Source organism: Petromyzon marinus, chromosome 51 (genome assembly GCF_048934315.1).
Source record: "Petromyzon marinus isolate PM22_M1 ecotype Great Lakes invasive population chromosome 51, UKy_Petmar_22M1.pri1.0, whole genome shotgun sequence".
NCBI classification, from domain to species: Eukaryota; Metazoa; Chordata; class Hyperoartia; order Petromyzontiformes; family Petromyzontidae; genus Petromyzon; species Petromyzon marinus.
In genome coordinates, this window is record NC_133717.1 from 2823374 (window position 1) to 2846084 (window position 22711).

General features: G+C 46.7%; 2 protein-coding genes and 1 long non-coding RNA gene across 4 annotated transcripts in view; all 3 read left to right on the forward strand.

Annotated features, from left to right (window-relative positions):
- LOC116953342 (cubilin-like) overlaps positions 1-22711 on the forward strand; it is a 584401-nt gene that overhangs the window by 109851 nt on the left and 451839 nt on the right. The gene's annotated exons all lie outside the window — the stretch shown is intronic.
- LOC116953360 (enteropeptidase-like) overlaps positions 1-22711 on the forward strand; it is a 106834-nt gene that overhangs the window by 66391 nt on the left and 17732 nt on the right. For both annotated transcript variants that reach the window (XM_076074903.1, XM_076074904.1), the window contains 5 exons: positions 413-557; positions 694-902; positions 1835-1982; positions 11522-11703; positions 21297-21444. In XM_076074903.1, coding sequence (XP_075931018.1) covers positions 413-557; positions 694-902; positions 1835-1982; positions 11522-11703; positions 21297-21444 — 832 coding nt within the window. The remainder of the gene's footprint in view (positions 1-412; positions 558-693; positions 903-1834; positions 1983-11521; positions 11704-21296; positions 21445-22711) is intronic.
- Positions 1-22711, forward strand: part of LOC142931226 (uncharacterized) — a 256649-nt gene that overhangs the window by 48423 nt on the left and 185515 nt on the right. The window lies entirely within an intron of this gene.

Below are 22711 nucleotides of genomic sequence, written 5' to 3' on the forward strand. Positions count from 1 at the left end.
CAGTCTAAGTAAAGATTCTGATTTGCCAGCCCCTTTGATGCTCAAATGGTTCAGAGTGCAGTCTCCAACTTATATCCATTCCATCTCTCTGCCTCTCTATTTGTGTGCTTTGAAGAAAGGCCATTTCCCTAAAAACGTCACCTATTATATATTTTACTTTTAAGGCCATAGTGTTATTGACGAATGTGATTTATGTTTTGTAATTTGTGCTTGTGCACCACTGCCAATGCAGTATCCGTAAATAATTTGGAGCCTGCAGATACTAATACGGATGGATAATGTAGTTGCAGATACTATCAGTTTTACACTGTGTATGTAATGTATACCACAAGTGTTAATTCCTTTTTAAAATATCGTCTAATTTCCGTGATGAAATCGTATTCGCATGATGCCAGCCTCTTGTGTTTCTTAGCTCCCCGTCCGTGCTTCGAATTCATCAGTGCCTCCGAAGGACGCCTGGAGATCCCCCACGTTTCACAAAGTGACAACGACTTCTGCCTGTGGGCTATCAATGGCAGCTCCAACAAGAAATTCCGAATTTTCCTGGAATTAAGCGGGTTTGTTTGATTCAACTCACGCCGGAACCACTATTATGGATGCAGATGTGAGGAACACATCCATGTAAAGTGCTTTAAGTTGAGGTCTCACCTTGTTTCTGTCGCTAATGCCGCTGTTGCGTTGCATCTTTTACAGCCCATCAGAGCAGAACAGCACGGAGGGTTGCTCCTCGAGCAATATGGTGGGTGCTGTAATGTCAAATGGATACGGCAGCCAGTTGAATATGCAGGACTATTTCTGCCGCATCGGGTCCATAAACATGACCCTGCAAGGCAGTCCTGTAGTTGCCATTTACCTTCCAGGGCTTCAGCGAAAAAATGCAACATTTAGTGGAAGGTTTGAAGGTATTGCTCAAACGCCAAGATTGCACTCACCGTCCTCAAATTCCTCAACAGACTCGCCCCTCCCTCATCTTGCTTTGCTCCCCTCCATGCGCTGTCTGCTACAGCAACCAAGGTGTACGCCTTTTAAGTCTCCAGTCGCGGCTGCGAGATGTTAACTACCTCGCCTGGTATACAGGAGGTCGTGGGTTCGATTCCGACCATGACGCCTGCTGTATATTTGGAGTTTGCATGTCTCTCTCTCTCCGTGGTGGCGTGGATTTTTTTCCAGGTTCTACAGTTTTTTATCCCTCCTCCACATTTAGAAACATGCATTTAGAGTCTTTGGCTACCGCTATAAATGTTCACGTGATGATAAGGAGGTGGGCTCATTCCTCTCCACTGCCCTCATTGAGGAGAATTCCCTCCTCTGCCGTCGATTCCCTGCCCACCGTTCAAGTCCAGGCTCAAGACTTTCCTTTTTCCTCTGTCCATGGCCGACTGCCTCTCCGTAAAAAAATATTCCCATTGTTCTGCACCTGTCCTGACGTTCTTGGGCAAAGCATGAATTCAAATTTGTATTGCAATTTATACGTTTAAATGTGTAATGTTTTGTGTTTTATATAGGTAGGGTTTGGTGGTCTTAAATAGAGCAAAGCACTTCACAGAGGGATCACAAATATAGTTCCTGTCACTCGATTTTTCTCAAACAAATATAGACAGGAGAACTAAAATACAATAAATCTTCACTTATCTATGATGATATACTTGACTATCGCACTCAAGTATTTTACAAATAAGAGTTTTTTATTATTTTATCTAGAAAATATCTAATTTGTATTTAAATACTGCCTGCTTCTGGTATATTTATACTGTACACACTCATATGTATTGTATAATTAGACAACTGAATGTGCTCTAATAGGCTTGCAGTTAAAGGGTTTTATTTTTTTCAGCATATGTTTGTAGAAAACAGTTAAATGAGACCAGTGGAGTCATTTCATCACCGAACTACCCAAATGTATATGGAAACTTTGAAGACTGTACTTGGCTGATCCACTCTCCAGCAAACAAACAAATCAGACTCTCGTTTACAGACTTCAGGTAAGGTGTTGTTGGCACACAATATTTGTCATTTATTTTACACGGGTTATTAACTTACATTCAAACACAACCCCTGTATGTTATGTGTCGTCATAATCCAGTGCTAATTCCAACCATGTTTGAGTTGTGACCTTATTGTGGCTAAAGAGGCAAATTTCAGCAACTGCAGAAGTAGTTCTGTGATGATATCTTCCGGGCCGTTCTTTGACGCAAGACTCGTGTAATGCTCACTGTGAGATGTCCATCGGCAATGTGTTCGCTTGATGATACGACACTGATTATACAACTGGAATATAATTTGTAGGAAATAATAACAATCATTATTTAAAGTGGCTTTCATGCCGCAAGCTTCAAGGCACATGCCACATTATAATCTAATGTACGTATATTTATAGAGCGCTTTTACTCAATGCGCTTTACATAATTTACAAAACGATTACAGAAAGAAATGAAGTACTGGGACTCCTCTATTTACAAACATTTGACTTAGGAACTTACAGAGATACTAACAAACCTGTCCGTATGTCAAGTTACCTATTTGGACCGAGGGTCGTAAGTTCAACCACTGCGCAATAGATTGTGGTGTTGGCATCTACATTTACAGAACAGAAGAACCAGTGTCGTCTACATCTACAAGAGAATATACAACTTTTAAGACCATTCCCTGTGTTTAGTATACATGCCGTACAACGTGTTTTGAATCTACAGAAGTAAAGTTGGACTTACGAACAAATAGACTTACAGTTCAGTTTCAGTTCAGTTTATTTTGGTATAGCCCTGTGAGCCATTCGGCTCTTGAATCGGGTGGAGACCTCTGGAACCTAACTCTGTATAGTAAGTAGAGGAGGCCCTCTAGTTGGCAGGGGCGTGCCTCAAGAATTGAGGAATGAGTCACAGCGATAGAGGGGTATTTAGGGTTCATGGAAGGGTACGGGAGGGACAGGAAGGAGCGGAGGGGCGAGGGAAGGGAATGGACAACAGACAAAAGGTGAGGCTTTAAGAGAGGAATGGAAGGATGGTACGGAGGGGGGCTCCATAATGTACAGAGGCAGTGTTGAGTCTATGGGCAGTGTCGAGTCCATGGGCAGTGTCGAGTCCATGGGCAGTGTCGAGTCCATGGGCAGTGTTGAGTCTACGGGCAGTATCGAAGCTTTAGTGCAGTGTCGAATCTTTGGTGCAGTGTCGAATCTATGGTGCAGTGTCGAATCTATGGGCAGTTTTGATTTAAAACTTTCGTGAATGCAGGGATTCATATTCTTGGTTCTTTCGGTAAAGTCACGTAGAAGGGAAACAATAAAATAATAAAAAAATATATATATTTCTATGGGCAGTGTCGAGTCTATGGGCAGCGTTGAGTCTATGGGCGTGCTGAGTCTTTGGTGCAGTGTTGAGTCTGTGGGCAGTACTGCTCAATGTACAGGGGTAGTTTATTCCAGTGGATGGGTGCAAGGAGGTTAGAAGGACCGAATACGGGAATAGGGCACAGGGAGAAGGAGGAACAGAGAGACGGAGAGCAGATTTGGAATGAAGAGGACCAGAGAGGACGCATAAGGAGATGAGGAAGGCGAGATGAGGTGAAGCAAGGCCATGGAGACATGTAAAGACTGAGCGTGAGGTATTTGAAAAGAGAGTGGTGTAGTGGACGTGGAGCCAGCGGAGTTAGAGTAGGAGAGGCCAAGTGCTGAGAATTAAAGCACAGTGAAAATAACTTCATGCAGAACCATTTTGAATTTGTTCAAGGGAAGGGAGAGCAGAGGCAGGGAGACCAAGAAGCAGAGAACTGCAGGAGTCCCAATGGTTGAAGATCAGAGGAGGAACCAGGAGTTTGGCGGCAGGTTGAGAGGGCCGATTGTCCTGTTGTTGAACAGAAGAAAGTGGTAGATTGCTAAGTAGTAGCGGAGATGTGGGTAGAGAAAGTGAGGAAGGAGTCAAAGGTGACACTTAGGTGGAGGGCAGAGGAATCAAGAGTGTGAGTGAGAGGAGGGAAGGAGACGGTTGGGATGGGAGGGGAAGCATGAGAGGCCGGAAATAAAATTATTGATGCGTTGGTTTGAGAGAGGAAAATGCTAAACTATTCGTATGACAATAAGAACATGTATGTAAAGGGAAAATATAATGAAAAAGTTAAATAATCTTAAGAGGCCAGAATTTAAAAAAATGTAAAAGAAAATTAGAGTCAGAGAGCTTACTCTGGGCTGTATATTAGCTTTTTGTTTTAGGTCTCTTCAGCTGTTTTGATCTTTTAAGCTAATTGCAAACTCTGATTAGCACGTTTGGCTATGTACGGTGCAAAATAAGTTCAACACACATACATCACATGCCACTATATCTGCATAAGTTAACATTTGTTCTTTGTCCTTCGATCCATCCATGAATAGCGATCCACATTTTGGCCACCACTGCTGTTAATACTTTAAAAGCAGTGTATATGAGCAAACCTTAATAATTGACTACTGTATACAGCATCCATAAGAGGTTTTTTTGGGTTAGTTTGCGTAAATATAATGGTGTCTTTAAACCTGGCACCGCCTGACACAGTCAATTATTAAGGTTTGTCACGTAAACGAAACATGCCAGTTCCTTACTAGTGTAATGAGTGTCTCCGACACGGTAAGTAACTTCAAGCGCTTTATTATAAATCTTCGGTACAGCCACCTCTCTCTCTCTCTCCGCGGATGTCGACCCGCTCTCGTGGCTGTGCTGCCCCGCGCCACGTGGCCCTCACCCCGCTCGCTAACACGCCGGTGGCTGCTGGCGCGCTAGGGAGCAGCTGGAGGTCGAGCCACCATGTGGCAGGTGAAGATGGCGGGGCAGCAGCAACGGGGAGCTCCTCTTGATCTTCAAGCACCGACCCCTAACGTTGTTCGCTCCCCGTGGGCTGAGCCCCGCCTCTGGCCACGCCCCTCCTGGAACCTTTGGGAATGTTCCAGAGGCTTCCTTGGTAGATCCGCCCAATCACTTTTAACCCAGATATAATCCCAACTATGGATAAACCGTGGACTCTATGATAAATAATTTAACCCCCACAATAATTCAGTAGATGGGGCTCTCTTATTACATCACCCCCCCCCCAACTGAGCATAACAACAAAAACCAGAATGGAATAAGAAGAATAAGGAATGCCCCAACAATCGATGCCAGACAACAACAATGCGGAATAGGAACAGACACGCAAGTTAAACCCAAATGCTTCAAGAAAACCGCGACATCTTGTAACGTGTCCGTGCAGCCGGCCCATCTGCCTGAGGCGGGACCAACACCGGAACACTGGCAGGTGGAAGCAGTGGTCCAGTAGAGGGCGACACATCCGGATCCAGCGCAGGTGGGCATGGCGGGGTAGCGGCGTCTGCTGGTCCTGCCGTCCCACTTAAGGGCGCTGTGGGCGGCAGAGAAACAAACTTCGGAGGATCACCTTACACAGGGGCAGCAGGCCTGTTGGCCACGTCAGGCACCGGGAACCCTGGATTTGGAGAAGACGATGGCCCAATGGGAGCAACAAACGGCTTCAATCGCGACGGGTGAACAAACCAACGCCGACGGCCGTGATGAACACACTGAGGACGCAAAACCTCAATAATTTTCACCGGCCCCTGCCATGGTTTCTGGAGCTTGGGGGAGGTGCCTGCGGGCAATGAAGCCAAGCCTCATCGCCAACAGACCATGGCATGTCCTCTTTTGACCTCCGCGCACAACGTTCATTTCGAGCCTGGGTCCTGGAGGCATTCAACCTGGCAACCTCCCGTGCCTCTGAAACCCGTCTAAGGGACTCTTGGACATGGTCAGTAAGAGTCGACTTAGGAGGTATAACCGGGGAACCCAATTGAACATCAACAGGCGGCACGTTCTCCCTCCTGTACATGAGGAAGAATGGCGAGTATCCTGTAGAAGTGTGAAGCGCCATTCGGTAAGCAGAGAGGACACTAGGTACCTGCAAATCCAAGTCAACTTGCCTCTCATTGACCGTTTGGCATAGCATGGCGGACAAGGTTAGATTTTAGCGCTCGACCATACCGTCCGTCTGAGGATGGTAGGGAGACGTACAAATCTTCTTTGTACCCAGGACAGAGCAAACATCACGCAACAGCTTGGAAGTAAAGTTCCTACCTTGATCGGTGAGCAACTTTTCCGGCGCCCCTTTATCCATTACATAGCCATTCACAAAAGCATCAATGATGGATAAAGCCGATTGATCTGGCAGGGGCCAAGCCACAGGCCAACGAGAAAAATATTTCACACCAACGAGAATAAATGTATTCCCATGAGGTGTCACAGGTAACGGACCCAACACATCCAAGGCAGTCAATTCATTAATGTGCGTGACCGAAATGGATTGCAAGGGCGGAATATAACGCTGCCAGGGCGATTTCCTCCGGGCACACTCGGTGCATGATGGAAGTGCACTAGTGACGTCAGATGTCATACCCAGCCAATAGTAATCCCTCTGCAGGGTAAGCAACGTTTTCTGAATGCTGAGATGGAAAAGGTGTTCACAATGCAACGTGCGGATCAGCCCCGCACGGAGAGAATCCGGCACAACCAATCGAAGCCGGCGCGACATGTTATCCTACCACATCAATAACCCCTCATGAATCAAAAACCGACCCTCCTTGACAGAATCGGAATCACCCGCGAATGGTACAGCCTGTTCCCGCAAGGAGGTCAAAGAGTCATCAGAAAATTGTTCACGCAACCACACCGAACGTGTGAGGTGCAACCCCCCAATTGGCAGGAGGAACCCCCATCTCGTCCGGAAGCGTCTCAACTGCGGACACGGCCAAGGGTCGAGACTCGTCATGAGGAGTACAGCAGTTTATGCCAGAGCGGCAAGCACAGCGAGACGCGTGTGGCAACCGTGACAACGCGTCAGCATTAGCGTGATGAGTCCCCTTCCGGTAGGTGACATCAAATGTGAATTCCTGCAAGCACTTCAAGCAGCATGCCAACTGACCACCTGGCTGCTCGATTTTCAATGAATATTGGAGAGCCGCATGATCAGTGTGGATAACGAACCTCCTGCCATATAAGTAGGGCCAAAAAATTGCACAAAATGAACGATCGCCAGCAACTCCCGACAAATGACGCAATGGCAGGTTTTCCGCCGGCGAGAGCACCCGACTACCATACGCAACGACGATGCCCCCCTTCATCTGTGACAGGACAGCCCTGATGCCCGTGTCACTGGCGTCAGTGTCAAGGATTAAGGGAGACGAAAAATCGGGATAGTCGAGAGTAGGCGCGTCGGACAGCCGATCCTGCAAGGTATTGAACGCAGCCTCCTCCTCCGGTCCCCAGTGGAAATGCTGATTTTTAGCCATGAGCGCATGCAGCGGTTTCACAATGGAAGCGAACCGAGGGATGAACCGGCGGTAATAAGAGGCGAAGCCGACAAAGCTCCATACATCTCCCACACTCACGGGAACCGGCCAGTCGCAAACGCACGCCGTTTTTGTAGGATCGGTGGAAATGCCGTCCGCATTCACAATGTGGCCCAAATACCGAACGGAAGTCTGCAAAAGGTGACACGTTTTAGGCTTGAATTTGAGATTTGCCGAGCGCATCCGCTCAAAAACAGCATGCAGCCGGAGGAGGTGGTCATCAAATGACCGGCTGAACACAATGATGTCGTCCAGATAAATTAAGCAAGTGTCCCATTGGAGACCGGCCAGGACGAGTTCCATGAGTCTCTGGAACGTGGCAGGAGTGGCATTCAATCCCACTGGCAAACAATTAAATTGAAAGAGGCCTTGTGGAGTTCGGGACGCGGTCTTCTGCCTCGAAGACTCATTGAGGGGCAATTGCCAAAATCCAGAAGATAGATTGAGCGTCGATAAGAACCGTGCTCCAGACAAAGCATCCAAGGAGTTATCCATCCGTGGCAGGGGATATGCGTCCGCCACAGAAGCCTTATTCAACCGCCGAAAATCAACACAAGCGGTGATGACAAAAAACGCAATCTACGACCCGACGGCAGCTCAAGACAACCCTGGTCCACAAGAATCTTGACCGGCATTCTCGGGAAAAAATCAGTGCCCAACAAGCACGGCCAACGTGCACGAGATCAACACAGGCCCCGATGCCTGAATGTCCCCGATGGCGATACACACATCAACCTGGCCAATGATCCCCATACTACCCCCGTTAGCTGCAACGTGGACATCCACACCCTGAATCTTGGCAGCGGCCGTCAAGGATCCCGCCGCCGCGGCAACCACCCTACGAGCCAATTTCCTCCATTGTGTCTGCGAAGCCGGCCACCCCTTAGCAATGGTACCTGAGTACGAACCATCCCGCGAACCGTTCTGATGAGATGGACCCGCGTCGATGACATGAGATGAGTGAGATGGCAAATGTGCCCGGGTGCCCGACATGTGCCAACTCGCCTGTGTGGAGGAACGTGAAGGTGGACGGTCGGCTGTAGGAGACGCGTTCCATCACCAGCGGATCCAAAAGTTTCTGTTTTAGGTCGGGGTAGGCATCAACTGCCAAGGTCATCAAAGTGCTTCTGTAGGGGAGGGGCAACTCCGAGCTCCCATGCCTACGGTGCTGAAATTTTCTCGTTCTGTCGTCTGGCAGCTCGTAAACCTCCGCCATCTCCTCAAAAGCTTCCTTGACTATCGTCTTCCTCTTCAGGGAAATGGAACGCCTCCTCCAACCAGCGGACAGATTTGTAGGCGGCCTTGAAGCGCTGTCAAAAGGCACTCCAATTGCCGTCAGCTGCCACAAACTCACGCACTTGGGGCAGGCGTCGACCGCAATCGGCGCTCTCCTCCGCAGCGGGTGTCGTGATGCTCGGCGAATCCCCGCGCGGCAGCGACGAACTGGCGGCCGACGCACCACTCTTCTCGGCGGTGTTGAAAATTGCGGCCGTGACACACGTAGTTGGCGAGAACTGTGAAATGGCAGCCGTCTCCAGCCATATCTCCGAAGGGGGGACCCTCCGAGGCACCGTCGCCTGTCCTCTGCTCGTCCACCCCCAGCGGCGATCGGCGTGACGAGAGCGACGAGGTGAAGGAGCGCTGTTGTTAGAGCGCCCAACTGGGTTTCCACCCTCCGCCACGGATTGTCAGGGCGAAGCTGGTGGGATGACTCCGCCGTGCCGTCCGCCGCCGGTGCAACATTGGCACCTGTCATGGGCTCCATCACCGGGACCATGGAACCCGGGGTTGGCAGGATCTGAGTCGCCGTCTCGTTGGAGGAGGAGGACACTGCAGGTGACACCCCTGTAATGAGTGATTCTGACATGGTAAATAACTTCAAGCGCTTTATTATAAATCTTCGGTACAGCCACCTCTCTCTCTCTCCGCGTATGTCGACCCGCTCTCGTGGCTGCACTGCCCCGCGCTATGTGGCGCTCACCCCGCTTGCTAACGCGCCGCTGGCTGGCGGTGGGCTAGGGAGCGGCTGGAGGTCGAGCCGCACACGTGGCAGGTGGAGATGGCGGGGCAGCAGTGACGGGAGCTCCTCTTGATCTTCAAGCACCAACCCCTAATGTTGCTGTACCCCCGGCTTATATTCTCTCCACGGAGGCTGAGCCCCACCTCTGGCCACACCCCTCCTGGAACCTTCGGGAACGTTCCAGAGGCTTCCCTGGTAGATCCGCCCAATCACCTTTTACCTCAGATATAATCCCCACTATGGATAAACAGTGGACTGTATGATAAGTACAGTGAGGGAAAAAAGTATTTGATCCCCTGCTGATTTTGTACGTTTGCTCACTGACAAAGAAATGATCAGTCTATAATTTTAATAGTAGGTTTATTTGAACAGTGAGAGACAGAATAACAACAACAAAATTCCGAAAAACGCATGTCAAAAATGTTATAAATTGATTTGCATTTTAATGAGGGAAATAAGTATTTGACCCCCTCTCAATCAGAAAGATTTCTGGCTCCCAGGTGTCTTTTATACAGGTAATGAGCTGAGATTAGGAGCACACTCTTAAAGGGAGTGCTCCTAATCTCAGCTTGTTACCTTTTATAAAAGACACCTGTCCACAGAAGCAATCAATCAATCAGATTCCAAACTCTTCACCATGGCCAAGACCAAAGAGCTCTCCAAGGATGTCAGGGACAAGACTGTAGACCTACATAAAGCTGGAATGGGCTACAAGACCATTGCCAAGCAGCTTGGTGAGAAGGTGACAACAGTTGGTGCGATTATTCGCAAATGGAAGAAACACAAAATTACTGTCTATCTCCCTCGGCCTGGGGCTCCATGCAAGATCTCACCTCGTGGAGTTGCAATGATCATGAGAACGGTGAGGAATCATCCCAGAACTACACGGGAGGATCTTGTCAATGCTCTCAAGGCAGCTGGGACCATAGTCACCAAGAAAACAATTGGTAACACACTACGCCGTGAAGGACTGAAATCCTGCAGCGCCCGCAAGGTCCCCCTGCTCAAGAAAGCACATATACATGCCCGTCTGAAGTTTGCCAATGAACATCTGAATGATTCAAAGGACAACTGGGTAAAAGTGTTTTGGTCAGATGAGACCAAAATGGAGCTCCTTGGCATCAGCTCAACTCGCCATGTTTGGAGGAGTAGGAATGCTGCCTATGACCCCAAGAACACCATCCCCACCATCAAACATGGAAGTGGAAACATTATGCTTTGGGAGTGTGTTTCTGCTAAGGGGACAGGACAACTTCACCGCATCAAAGGGACGATGGACGGGGCCATGTACCGTCAAATCTTGGGTGAGAACCTCCTTCCCTCAGCCAGGGCATTGAAAATGGGTCGTGGATGGGTATTCCAGCATGACAATGACCCAAAACACACGGCCAAGGCAACAAAGGAGTGGCTCAAGAAGAAGCACATTAAGGTCCTGGAGTGGCCTAGCCAGTCTCCAGACCTTAATCCCATAGAAAATCTGTGGAGGGAGCTGAAGGTTCGAGTTGCCAAACGTCAGCCTCGAAACCTTAATGACTTGGAGAAGATCTGCAAATAGGAGTGGGACAAAATCCCTCCTGAGATGTGTGCAAACCTGGTGGCCAACTACAAGAAACATCTGACCTCTGTGATTGCCAACAAGGGTTTTGCCACCAAGTACTAAGTCATGTTTTGCAGAGGGGTCAAATACGTATTTCCCTCATTAAAATGCAAATCAATTGATAACATTTTTGACATGCATTTTTCTGGATTTTGTTGTTGTTATTCTGTCTCTCACTGTTCAAATAAACATACCATTAAAATTATAGACTGATCATTTATTTGTCAGTGGGCGAACGTACAAAATCAGCAGGGGATCAAATGCTTTTTTCCTCACTGTAATGTAACCCCCACAATATCTCAGTAGATGGCGCTCTCTTATTACACTAATACAGCAAAATTAGAGAACGGCAGTGATTACAACTAGCATCATCAGGCGACAGCCAGATTTGTGACACATTTATATTAATGACCCATTTATATTTACGCGATCTAACCCAAAAAACCTATTGTGGATAATATTGGTCGCGAAAGACTACATTTTAAACAGTATACAGCATAAGTATTACTTATAACACGAATGTTAACTTAACCTGTTTCTTTCCCAGAATTGAACAAAATTATGACTTTGTGACAGTGTACGATGGACCTTCAAGAGATTACCCCCAATTGGGTAGATTTACTGGCGTCACTGTGCCCCAAGCCTTGACTTCATCTGGAAGCAACTTGTTCGTCCAGTTCACGTCTGACATCATCATCGTATTAACAGGGTTCAGTGCATATTATGAGAGTAAGTGCAACTTCAGCGTTTCAGTGGCCATACGTCCTCGCGTTGTTTACCTGTTTAACATTTTTATACCTAACACAACTGTTCACCGAGGACGTTGATTTGAGACGTGTAAGTGATCGATACGTTTTTGGGAATTGAGAGAAAAGTGCGACAAATGCAGTGAGATAAGGGAAGACAGATAGCCAGTAGAGTAGAAGTCTTCAAAATAATGAGATGTAGTGAAATGACGGAAAAATAATTTAGATATTTAAATGATAGAAGAGAGAGCAGCTTTATCAAAGTATTAAGATTAGCAAAATAATTAGATAAGAGAGAGAAATGTCATACCTACTACCCTTTCGTGACCCCGAAGCACCCTCTACAATGTTCACTCAATACTCAACCCTTGCACGTCCCCTGCCATCTGAATGATTGTATTTTGTCACCGTTTGTTTTACTATTTTAAACAATTTCAATTTAAAGCTTTCGTGACTGCAAGGATTCATCTTCTTTGGTTCTTTCGGTAAAGTCACGTAGAATGAGAATAAAATAATAAAATAAAACAATTAAATTCTCACTACGTTTTGGCCACAACACAAGTAGCCTTCATCAGGTGAAGAAACAGGACTGTCCAGAAGACAGCGCTTGAGTGAACACTGCCAAGTATGGGCCGCGTCTTTTAAGCTGTGTGGGAGCAACAGAGCGCCTTGACAAAGGAGTTAACATATAAATTAGCATGTAACTGGGGGATTGGCATGATGTTAGTATGAGGGATCAACACCACGGAGAGCGACGAGCATGCAACTGGAAGACCAGCATGTTGGTGTGAGGGATTAGCAGCAGTCTACATATCAACAGCAAATAAGCATGTAACTGGGGGATTAGCATGATGTCAATATGAGGGATCAGCACCACGGAGAATGACGAGCCTGAAGAATGCCAAGTGCAGGTCGCCCCCCCCTCCTTAAGCTGTGAGGGGGTAAACAGAAAACGCCTTGGCAAAGGAAATTATCCTAAAACACACCACTAACAACGCTTGGAATTAGCACAAGATGATAATACACCACCCTGGAAGTTTGGAATGTCACCACCTGAATAAATATACTGCATCACTGAAAATTAGTTTAATGTTTGGTTCGATTTAGAACATCTTTCCAATGGTTGCTTAATTTGAAACCATCTTCTCCGTGCTCCATTCAGACGGACGAGTCCATCCATGGTCGGCACGGAGGAGGGAGGAGGGAGACGGCTGCGAGGCGCTGTTATACGCCATGTTACAAACCATATCATTGACCGTGGTGTGAGAGGTATTAAGAGTCAATGCCAGCGAAAGAGCTGCGGTCTGAAGGTCATCGTAAAATACAATTAATTAAGAACTTAAATGGTTTAAAACATCTTTCCAATGGTTACTAAGCCAGAATCCATCTTCTCAGTTGAAATTGTCTCTGTGCTTGTATATGTGGATGGCCTCATGAACGAATCTCTCATGGTAGCCGGTTGGCTTGCAAAGAACCTCCGTTTTGGAGAAGTCAATGTCATGTGAGCCCACTGAATTATAACAGTGATCTGCCACGGCAGAGGAGTTCGTTCTACCGTGTTTCAAGGCTGCTTTATGTTCGCGGATGCGGTCCGAGATATGTCGTTTGGTTTCTCCAATGTAGCTACTGCCACAGAGGCAATTTAGTTTGTAAACGCCCGGGTACTCTATGTCTGGAACAGCATCTTTAACAGATGGAACCAGATCACGGATTTTATGTACTGTTTTGAATCGGACCTGGATCCCGTGTTTATTCAGGATTTTGGAGATCTTTTTTAGTGACCCCTGCAATGTAGGGCAAGGTGATGGTTTTGAGTGGCTCCACAAGAGGATCCTTCTTCATGACTGGAGTGATGGCTTTGCGGATTGTGTAGTGGGAGTAACCATTAGCCCTGAGAGCCTGGTATACGTGCTTGAGTTCACTGCTTATGTGTTCCTGGTCGGAAATGCATTGGGCTATATGGTATAGACTATTGATAAGGGAGTTCTTCTGGGATGGATGGTGGTGGGAATCCGGTTTCAAGTAAGCATCTGTATGGGTAGCCTTCCTGTAGACAGAGTGGCTCATTGAACCATCAGGTCTCCTTTTAATTAAGACATCCAAAAAGGGCAGCTTGCCATCTTTTTCGACCTCTATGGTAAATCTGATGGCTGGGTGTATGGAATTGATGTGGTCGCGGAATTGGTCTAGAGCAGGCTGGTCATGTGGCCAGATGACAAAAGTGTCATCCACGTACCTCTTCCACAAGGTCGGGCGTAGAGTGGCAGTCTGGATGGCGTCAGTTTCAAATTTCTCCATGAATACGTTGGCTACAACCGGAGACAGGGGGGAGCCCATTGGGGTGCCCTCAGTTTGTTTGTAGAAAGTTCCGTTCCAGGTGAAGTATGTGTTGGTTAAGTAATGTCTCACCAGGGGGGGTACATCAGTATGCAGTCCTTGATGAACCAGGTCTTCAATGATAGCGATGGTGTCAGGTACCGGAACTTTGGTGAACAAAGACACCACATCAAAACTGACAAGCAGGTCGTTTGGGGACAGGGAAATGCCTTTGATTGTCGATACCAGGTGAGTAGAATTTAGTACCGCAGAGGTGTTTTTTTCAGTGAAAGGTCGCAGTATATCAGCAAGAAAACGTGCCAGTTTATAGGTGGGGGAGTTGATAGTAGAGACGATGGGACGAAGGGGTGTGTCTTCTTTGTGTATCTTTGGAAGGCCATATAATCTTTGTGGTCTGGCAGCAGAGGGTTTCAACGAGAACTGTTTGGTCTGACATTGACTTCTCCAAGACGGAGGTTCTTTGCAAGCCAACCGGCTACCATGAGAGATTCGTTCATGAGGCCATCCACATATACATGCACAGAGACATTTTCAACCGAGAAGATGGATTCTGGCTTGGTAACCAACGTGACTTTACCGAAAAAAACTAAGAATATGAATTACTGCAGTCACGAAAGCTTTAAATCAAAATTCATTGGAAAGATGTTTTGAACCATTTCAGTTCTTAATTAATTGTATTTTACGATGACCTTCAGACCGCAGCTCTTTCGCTGGCATTGACTCTTAATACCTCTCACACCACGGTCAATGATATGGTTTGTAACATGGCGTATAACAGCGCCTCGCAGCCGTCTCCCTCCTCCCTCCTCCGTGCCGACCATGGATGGACTCGTCCGTCTGAATGGAGCACGGAGAAGATGGTTTCAAATTAAGCAACCATTGGAAAGATGTTCTAAATCGAACCAAACATTAAACTAATTTTCAGTGATGCAGTATATTTATTCAGGTGGTGACATTCCAAACTTCCAGGGTGGTGTACTATCATCTTGTGCTAATTCCAAGCGTTGTTAGTGGTGTGATTTAGGCTTATTTCCTTTGCCAAGGCGTTTTCTGTTTACCCCCTCACAGCTTAAGGAGGGGGGGGGGGCGACCTGCGCTTGGCTTTCTTCAGGCTCGTCATTCTCCGTGGTGCTGATCCCTCATATTGACATCATGCTAATCCCCCAGTTACATGCTTATTTGCTGTTGATATGTAGACTGCTGCTAATCCCTCACACCAACATCATGCTGGTCTTCCAGTTGCATGCTCGTCGCTCTCCGTGGTGTTGATCCCTCATTCTAACATCATGCTAATCCCCCAGTTACATGCTAATTTATATGTTAACTCCTTTGTCAAGGCGCTCTGTTGCTCCCACACAGCTTAAAAGACGCGGCCCATGCTTGGCAGTGTTCACTCAAGCGCTGTCTTCTGGACAGTCCTGTTTCTTCACCTGATGAAGGCTACTTGTGTTGTGGCCGAAACGTCGTGAGAATTTAATTGTTTTATTTTATTATTTTATTCACATTCTACGTGACTTTACCGAAAGAACCAAAGAAGATATTTTAACCAAATCACGACGTTTCGATCGCAACACAAGCAATCATCATCAGGTGGGAAAACTACAGCAAGAAACAACTGCTGAAGAAGGCGAGAGAGCTGCCGTGGCACGAGGTTATATAGACTATAAAGGTAGGGTACATGGGCGGGACTAGAGATGGGGGGTGGGGCAGAGCAAGATCTGCGGAGGGGACGGGAGAGCTAGGGGGAGAGAGAGGTAGGGGGTTGGGGGTGAGGCAGAGCAAGATCTTCGGCGGCGACAGGAGAGCTCGGGGGAGGGAGAGGTGGGGGGTTGTCAATGCAGCAACAATTCCAATGAAGCAACAATGCTAATGCAGCAGCAATGCCAAACTCTGGGGATGCGGGGGGAAATTAACTCGGAAAAACAGACCAGCACCCGGCAGATATGATGGAACAACCATAAACAGTTAAGGTTTTACCTGGTTAATAACATCCTTCCAATGATTGCTCAATTTGTATCCATCTTCTCAGTTGAAGTTTATATATCTGGTTGGCTTCATGAACAAACCTTTGATAGTAGCCCAAAGATTTGCAGAGTACCTTGGTCTCAGAAAAAACAATATCATGCGAGCCCACAGCGTTATAACAATGGTGAGCTACGGCAGAGGTATTGGTTCTGCCGTGTTTCAGATCTGCCTTGTGTTCGCGAACACGGTCTGAGACATGGCGTTTCGTTTCCCTAATGTAACAGCTACCACAGGTACAACTCAGTTTGTAGACTCCAGGATATTGCATGTCAGGAATGACATTCTTCACAGATGGGATTACATCACGGATTTTGTGTACTGTGTTGAATCGGACCTGGATCTTTTGTTTATCTACAAGGTTCTAATCAAATGCGGGCATTTTATCTGTTAATTTTAAGTGTGATTGTAGGAGACATTTGTCTAAATTATCAAGTTCAAGACGGAGTAGTCTTATCCTCTCTGAAATTAGAGAAAGGCTAGCTCTGAGTAGATAACATGACTGCTTCTTCTGCCGCAAAAATGTCCTCCAAATTTAAGGTTAACCTCATTGCTAAATTCAATAACTTATCAAAAAAGAAACCAGATCCACACATTAAAAAGCTAGATGTTAACAAGACTGTTATCAATCAGAGTAGCAGCACAATCTCAGATAGCCTAAAATCGCTACTAGCTAGAGGGCTAAATTTTGCTGTCACCCCCAAACACATCCCAGTGGATGATATAATTGCCCAGGTAGATGTAGCCCTCAAAGGCTTGGGACACATCCCGACAGATTTGGCAAGATCTGAAATTTCCACCATCCTTAAAAATGCTAAGAAAACCATTAGTAACATCAGCAAAGACGAGTGCTCTGAACTCGTCAAATTGAAAAAGAGAGATGACATAGTCATCTCAGCCGACAAGGGCAATGCTACTGTCATCATGGATAAAACTACATACAACAACAAAATCCAGGAACTTCTTAATGATGGCAGTTACACCATATCAACAAAGATCCTACCAACCGCCTGGCTACAAAAACCAACAATATCATTACCAGTTCGACTTCTCTAATTGAACCATGCAAACGGCTCTCCCTAAAACCTTCTGCTACTAGATCACCCAGATTATATGGTCTTCCAAAAATCCATAAAGAAGGCACTCCACTTCGGCCCATCGTTTCCACTATCAACTCACCTACCCACAAACTGGCCCGTTTTCTGTCTGATACCTTGCTTCCATTCACGGGCAAGACTACCTCAGCAGTACGTAACTCAGCTCACTTGGTCTCTCTAATCAAGGACATTTCACTGTCCCCAGATGATTTTCTCGTCAGCTTTGATGTATATTCTTGGTTCTTTCGGTAAAGTCACGTAGAAGGGAAACAATAAAATAATACAAATATAAAACAATAAAATTCTCACGACGTTTCGACTGCAACACAAGCCACAGCAAGAAAATTTTCTTGCTGTGGTTTTCACACCTAATGATGATTGCTTGTGTTGCAGTCGAAACGTCGTGAGAATTTTATTGTTTTTATATTTTTATTATTTTATTGTTTCCCTTCTACGTCACTTTACCGAAACAACTAAGAATATGAATCCCTGCAGTCACGAAAGCTTTAAATAAAAATTTAGCTTGGATGTAGTTTATCTGTTCACCAAGGTTCCTGTGCCTGACACCTTAGCAATAATTGAAGATTTAGTCCAACATGGACTGAATCCTGATGTTCCTACTCTGGTTAGGCACTGCCTTACCAACACTTACTTCACCTGAAATGGTACTTTCTACAAATAAAATGAAGGTACACCCATGGATTCCCCCTCATCACCAGTGATAGCGAATGTTTTCATGGAGAAATTTGAAACAGATGCCATCCAGACATCCACCCTACGCCCTTCCTTGTGGAAGAGATATGTAGATGACACTTTCGTCATTTTGCCACGTGGCCTGCCAGCATTGAAACAATTTCTCAAAGACATATATTCCATACACAGATCCATCAAATTCACCATGGAAGTGCAGAAGTATGATAAGTTATCATTCCTGGATGTTTTGTTTGAGAAGAGACCTGACGGCTCGTTGGGACACTCTGTCTACAGGAAAACCGCCCACACAGATTCCTATCTGAAACCTGATTCCCACCACCATCCGGCACAGAAGAATTCCCTCATCAAAACACTACACCATAGGGCCCACTGCATTTCCGACCAACACCACCTAGCCAGTGAACTGGAACACATACTCGGACCACATTATTCGCAAAGCTGTTTCTCCAACCATGGAGAAACAACCCCCTGAGATGCTGATCAAAACCATCACGTTACCATACATAGCAGGTGTTAACAAAAATATTTCCAAAATCTTAAACAAACACAAGATCCAGGTCCGATTCAACACAGTACACAAAATCCGTGATCCAATCCCATCTGTGAAGGATGTCATTCCTGACATGCAATATCCTGGAGTCTTCAAACTGAGTTTCAGTATCATTTATTAGGTATAACCCTGTGAGCCATGCGGCTCATGACTCGGGTGCAACCGCAACAAAACAAAAACATGAACAAGAAACATCTTAAAGTGACGACACGCAACAGAAAAATTCTGAAAAAAACAGCAAAGTCTTCCAGAAAAAACACCGTATTTCAACGCTGTGATCTCACCCCAAAAATGAAGGAGTGATCACTAATGTTATTACCCAGAACACCAGTCAGTGTGAAATTGTGAGGGGCATTTGTCAATAGGACGTCAAGCAGAGATGACTGTCCCGGATTTTTTAGGTTGGGTCTTGTGGGGACATTTATTAATTGAAATAGGTTAAATTCATCTGCACAATTTGTGGCCACGGCCGGCGGGTTTAGCCAATTCCAATTTAGATCACCCACTAAAACTATTTCACCTTTAGGGAGGCCCCCAAGAAGCTCTCTCAGTGCAGACGCAGCTTCAACATCCTTACCACTAGGCGGTCTATAGCAGCACACTGCCAATATCTGTTGATTATTTGGGAGAGTTATTCTGAGAGCCAGACCTTTAAAGCAATACTTTTTTTAACAAGGAGTGAGCTGGTGAACATGCAATGGTATTACGAACATAGATGGCAATTCCACCTCCTTTAGACCCTCAGTTAAGCCAAAAAAGGTTCTAGTTGTCAATCGTAATCTGCAAGTCATGTACGGCAGGAGTCAGACATGTTTCTGTTCGGCAAAAAATGTCCGGGTCCATATTTGCCACGTCTAGTTTTAGTTGACTTGATTTAATCAAAAGCCCTCTGATGTACATTTATATTTACACTCACGAGAGAGACGAAGGAAAGAGATGATGATGGACAGATGGAGAAAGAACATACAATTAGACCCGACTAAACGATTAAACCCCCCTGCACCCGCCAATCTCAATTTAAACACCCACACAGCTCACTCACTCACACACACTCACACACAGCTCACACACAGCTCATTCTCACTCATTCTCACGCACAGCTCATACTCACACAGCACAACTCACACGCCGCCGCCATCTACCTGTGGTAGCTGTTACATTGGGGAAACGAAACGACATGTCTCGGACCGTGTTCACGAACACAAGGCAGATCTGAAACACGGCAGAACCAATACCTCTGCCATGGCTGACCATTGTTATAACGCTGTGGGCTCGCATGATATCGTTTTTTTCCCGAGACCAAGGTACTCTGCAACCTTCGGGCTACTATCAACGGTTTGTTCATGAAGCCATCCAGATATATAAACATAGACATAACTTAAACCGAGAAGATGGATACAAATTGAACACTCATTGGAAGGATGTTATTAACCAGGTAAAACCTTAACTGTGTATGGTTGTTCCATCATATCTGTTGGGTGCTGGTCTGTTTTCCGAGTTAATTTCCCCCCGCATCCCGGGCGTTTGGCATTGCTGCTGCATTGGCATTGTTGCTTTATTGGCAACCCCCCACCTCTCTTGCCCCCCAGCTCTCCCGTCTCCTCCGCAGCTCTTACTCTGCCCACGCCCCCATCTCTAGCCCCGCCCATGTACCCTACCTATATAGTCTATATAACCTCGTGCCACGGCAGCTCTCTCGCCTTCTTCAGCAGTTGTTTCTTGCTGTGATTTTCCCACCTGATGACGATTGCTTGTGTTGCGATCGAAACGTTGTGATTTGTTTTTATTTTATTTCTAACTACGTGACTTTACCAAAAGAACCAAAGAGTATGGATTCCTGCAGTCACGAAAGCTTCAAATCAAGATTAAGACAGGTCGAGTAAGATTAAAGAATATATTTACGTTTTAGAAGACGTGTAAGAGAAAAAAATCACATCTATTCAGAAGGGCGCTATGAAAGAGATGGGAGAGAGATGTACAGTAGTCAGTTCTCCTATAACGCCGCGTGTGTTTCATAACGCGAATTGGATATAACGCGATTGAGTGAACAGAACTACGTCACGCGAGTAGGAATAAGTGGTCATATGGCTGCCTCGGCGTAGCATCACACAAGGTGGGATGCTGCTGGATGATTCTAGATGCTACCCACGTTTTCTTTGGTACGCAACTGCTACAGCGTTCTAGAACAGTCCATATAATCATTATGAATGCATATTGCTCAGAAATTAAATTTGGTAAAATAACTGTCATTGCGTACCGCCCGGGTATATTTTAAAAAATACGCCTGGTTATGAAAAGTGGCCACCACATGGCTCAGAAGTCAGAGCCCTGAGCTGACACTGATGAGATCCTCATTGGGAATCCAGGCGGCTGACCATGATGGAGCCGGGTTTCCAGGTCTAGCGAGTTGGTGGTCTCAGCCCAGTCGCCGATGATCAAACACCAAAACCATCACATTCAATTTGACATTGCAGTCGGGTTTGGCTTTGAGAATGTTTAATTATTAAGGCAGGTGGGAAAATGCTTCGCCCTATAGTTTTGAAAATTGATGTGTGTCGCAGACGTAGTTCTCTGATAGCTGCTTCTGCAGACTGCTATTGAATATTGAAGACTTTAAAATGGATTCATCCCCATAAGTTAACGCTGATCGCACAATCAGGATATAATTGGGGGAAAAATAATATGAAGAAAATATCTTCTGTATTCATGTGCGTACCGTGCATCATACCGTATGTTATATAGGCAGTCAAGTTCAGTATATACTGAACATTTAACAAATATGTATTTAACATCGATGTTTGCATTCAATGACTGATGTCTTAATGTCATCTCTGTGTACTGTAATCCTTTTGACAGGCATTGATCGGTGTTCATTGAGTTTGCATGGCGACTCTGGCAGAATGAACAGCTTTTATGACCTTGGCTATGCAACAAATATGTTCTGCACTGTGGACATTACAGTTCCCAATGGCACTTTTGTCAAGCTGCAATTTAACTACTTCAAGTGAGTATGTGGGGGCTGATGCTCCCCGCCTCCTCTACCCCTTCAACCTCCTCTTCCTCTTGCCGGGCTGCCGCCGATCGAGTCATCGGCCTCGCCGCCTCCACGTCCTCCCTGTGGGGCATTACTCAGGGCTGGCCCTCCGCCGCCTGGGGTTATCCACGCACTCCCCGCGTACACTCCCCAAAATGCTCGGAGGTGACTCCTTGCACGCACGTACCCGTGCACGCTGCTGCCCACGGCTCGCGCTAAAAATAGCCGTATGAATATGCGTGGGCGCAGTCACCACCACCAACAACAACGGCGCAACCACCATGTGCAACGGCGAATTAATGATGGTAGGATTCGCGCGTTAATTCCCAGGGTAACGGCACGCTATTGATGACAATACACGCGCATTAATCCCCGAGCAAATGCGCCTGGGCGAGCACAAACACGTGGGTACAGGTGGTCGCGCTGATGAGGATATTCGCGCGCTAATTCCCAGCACCACGACGCGCCACTGATGACAATACACGCGTGTTAATCCCAGAGCAAACGCGCCTGGGCGAGCGCCAGCACGTGGGTACAGGTGGTCGCGCTGATGAGGAGGATATTCGCACGCTAATTCCTAGCACCACGTGTTTGAATTACGCACCCGCCGACCCCCTTAAGGCGAGCGTCGCAAGGACAACCCACTGCATAAAACGCGCGGAGTGAATACGCACTCGCGCGCAAAAAACCTGGGCACAATGATGAATGAACGCCGACGGGATTCGCGCGCAAAACCCGGGCACAAAGATGACTGGACGACGATTGTTACGCGTAGGTTGCTTCGCGCGTTAACCTGTTGCTCGCACCTGCACCACACCACTCCCACCACCCTTCTTCCCTCACAGAAACCACACAACGTCGATATTTTATGCTAGAGTTTTATTCCAGGCGCGACTGCAAGTAAATGCTACGTGACCCGGAGCCGAAAACCACCCAGCGAGCAGCGTCTCTCCCGGCTGTTCCCAACCCTCCTCGCCTATCTCGAATTAAGCCCTTGTGGAGTCCTCACGCTATTCCCCACTAAGCCATCGTATGTATTCACGATTTTTTACGGCCGTCTTGGGAGTTGGAGAGACGAGGGTGCAGGAGATCCCTCCCTGCCTGTGTGTCGTGTCTCAGCTGCGCTCGGTAGCGTCACTTGGACGCTCGAGTGGCTGGAAGGCTGAACGCGTGGCTCGCTGACTTGAGAAGAAGACGACCAACCCGGTCATCCTCTCCCCTCCACGTTTACCCCTTT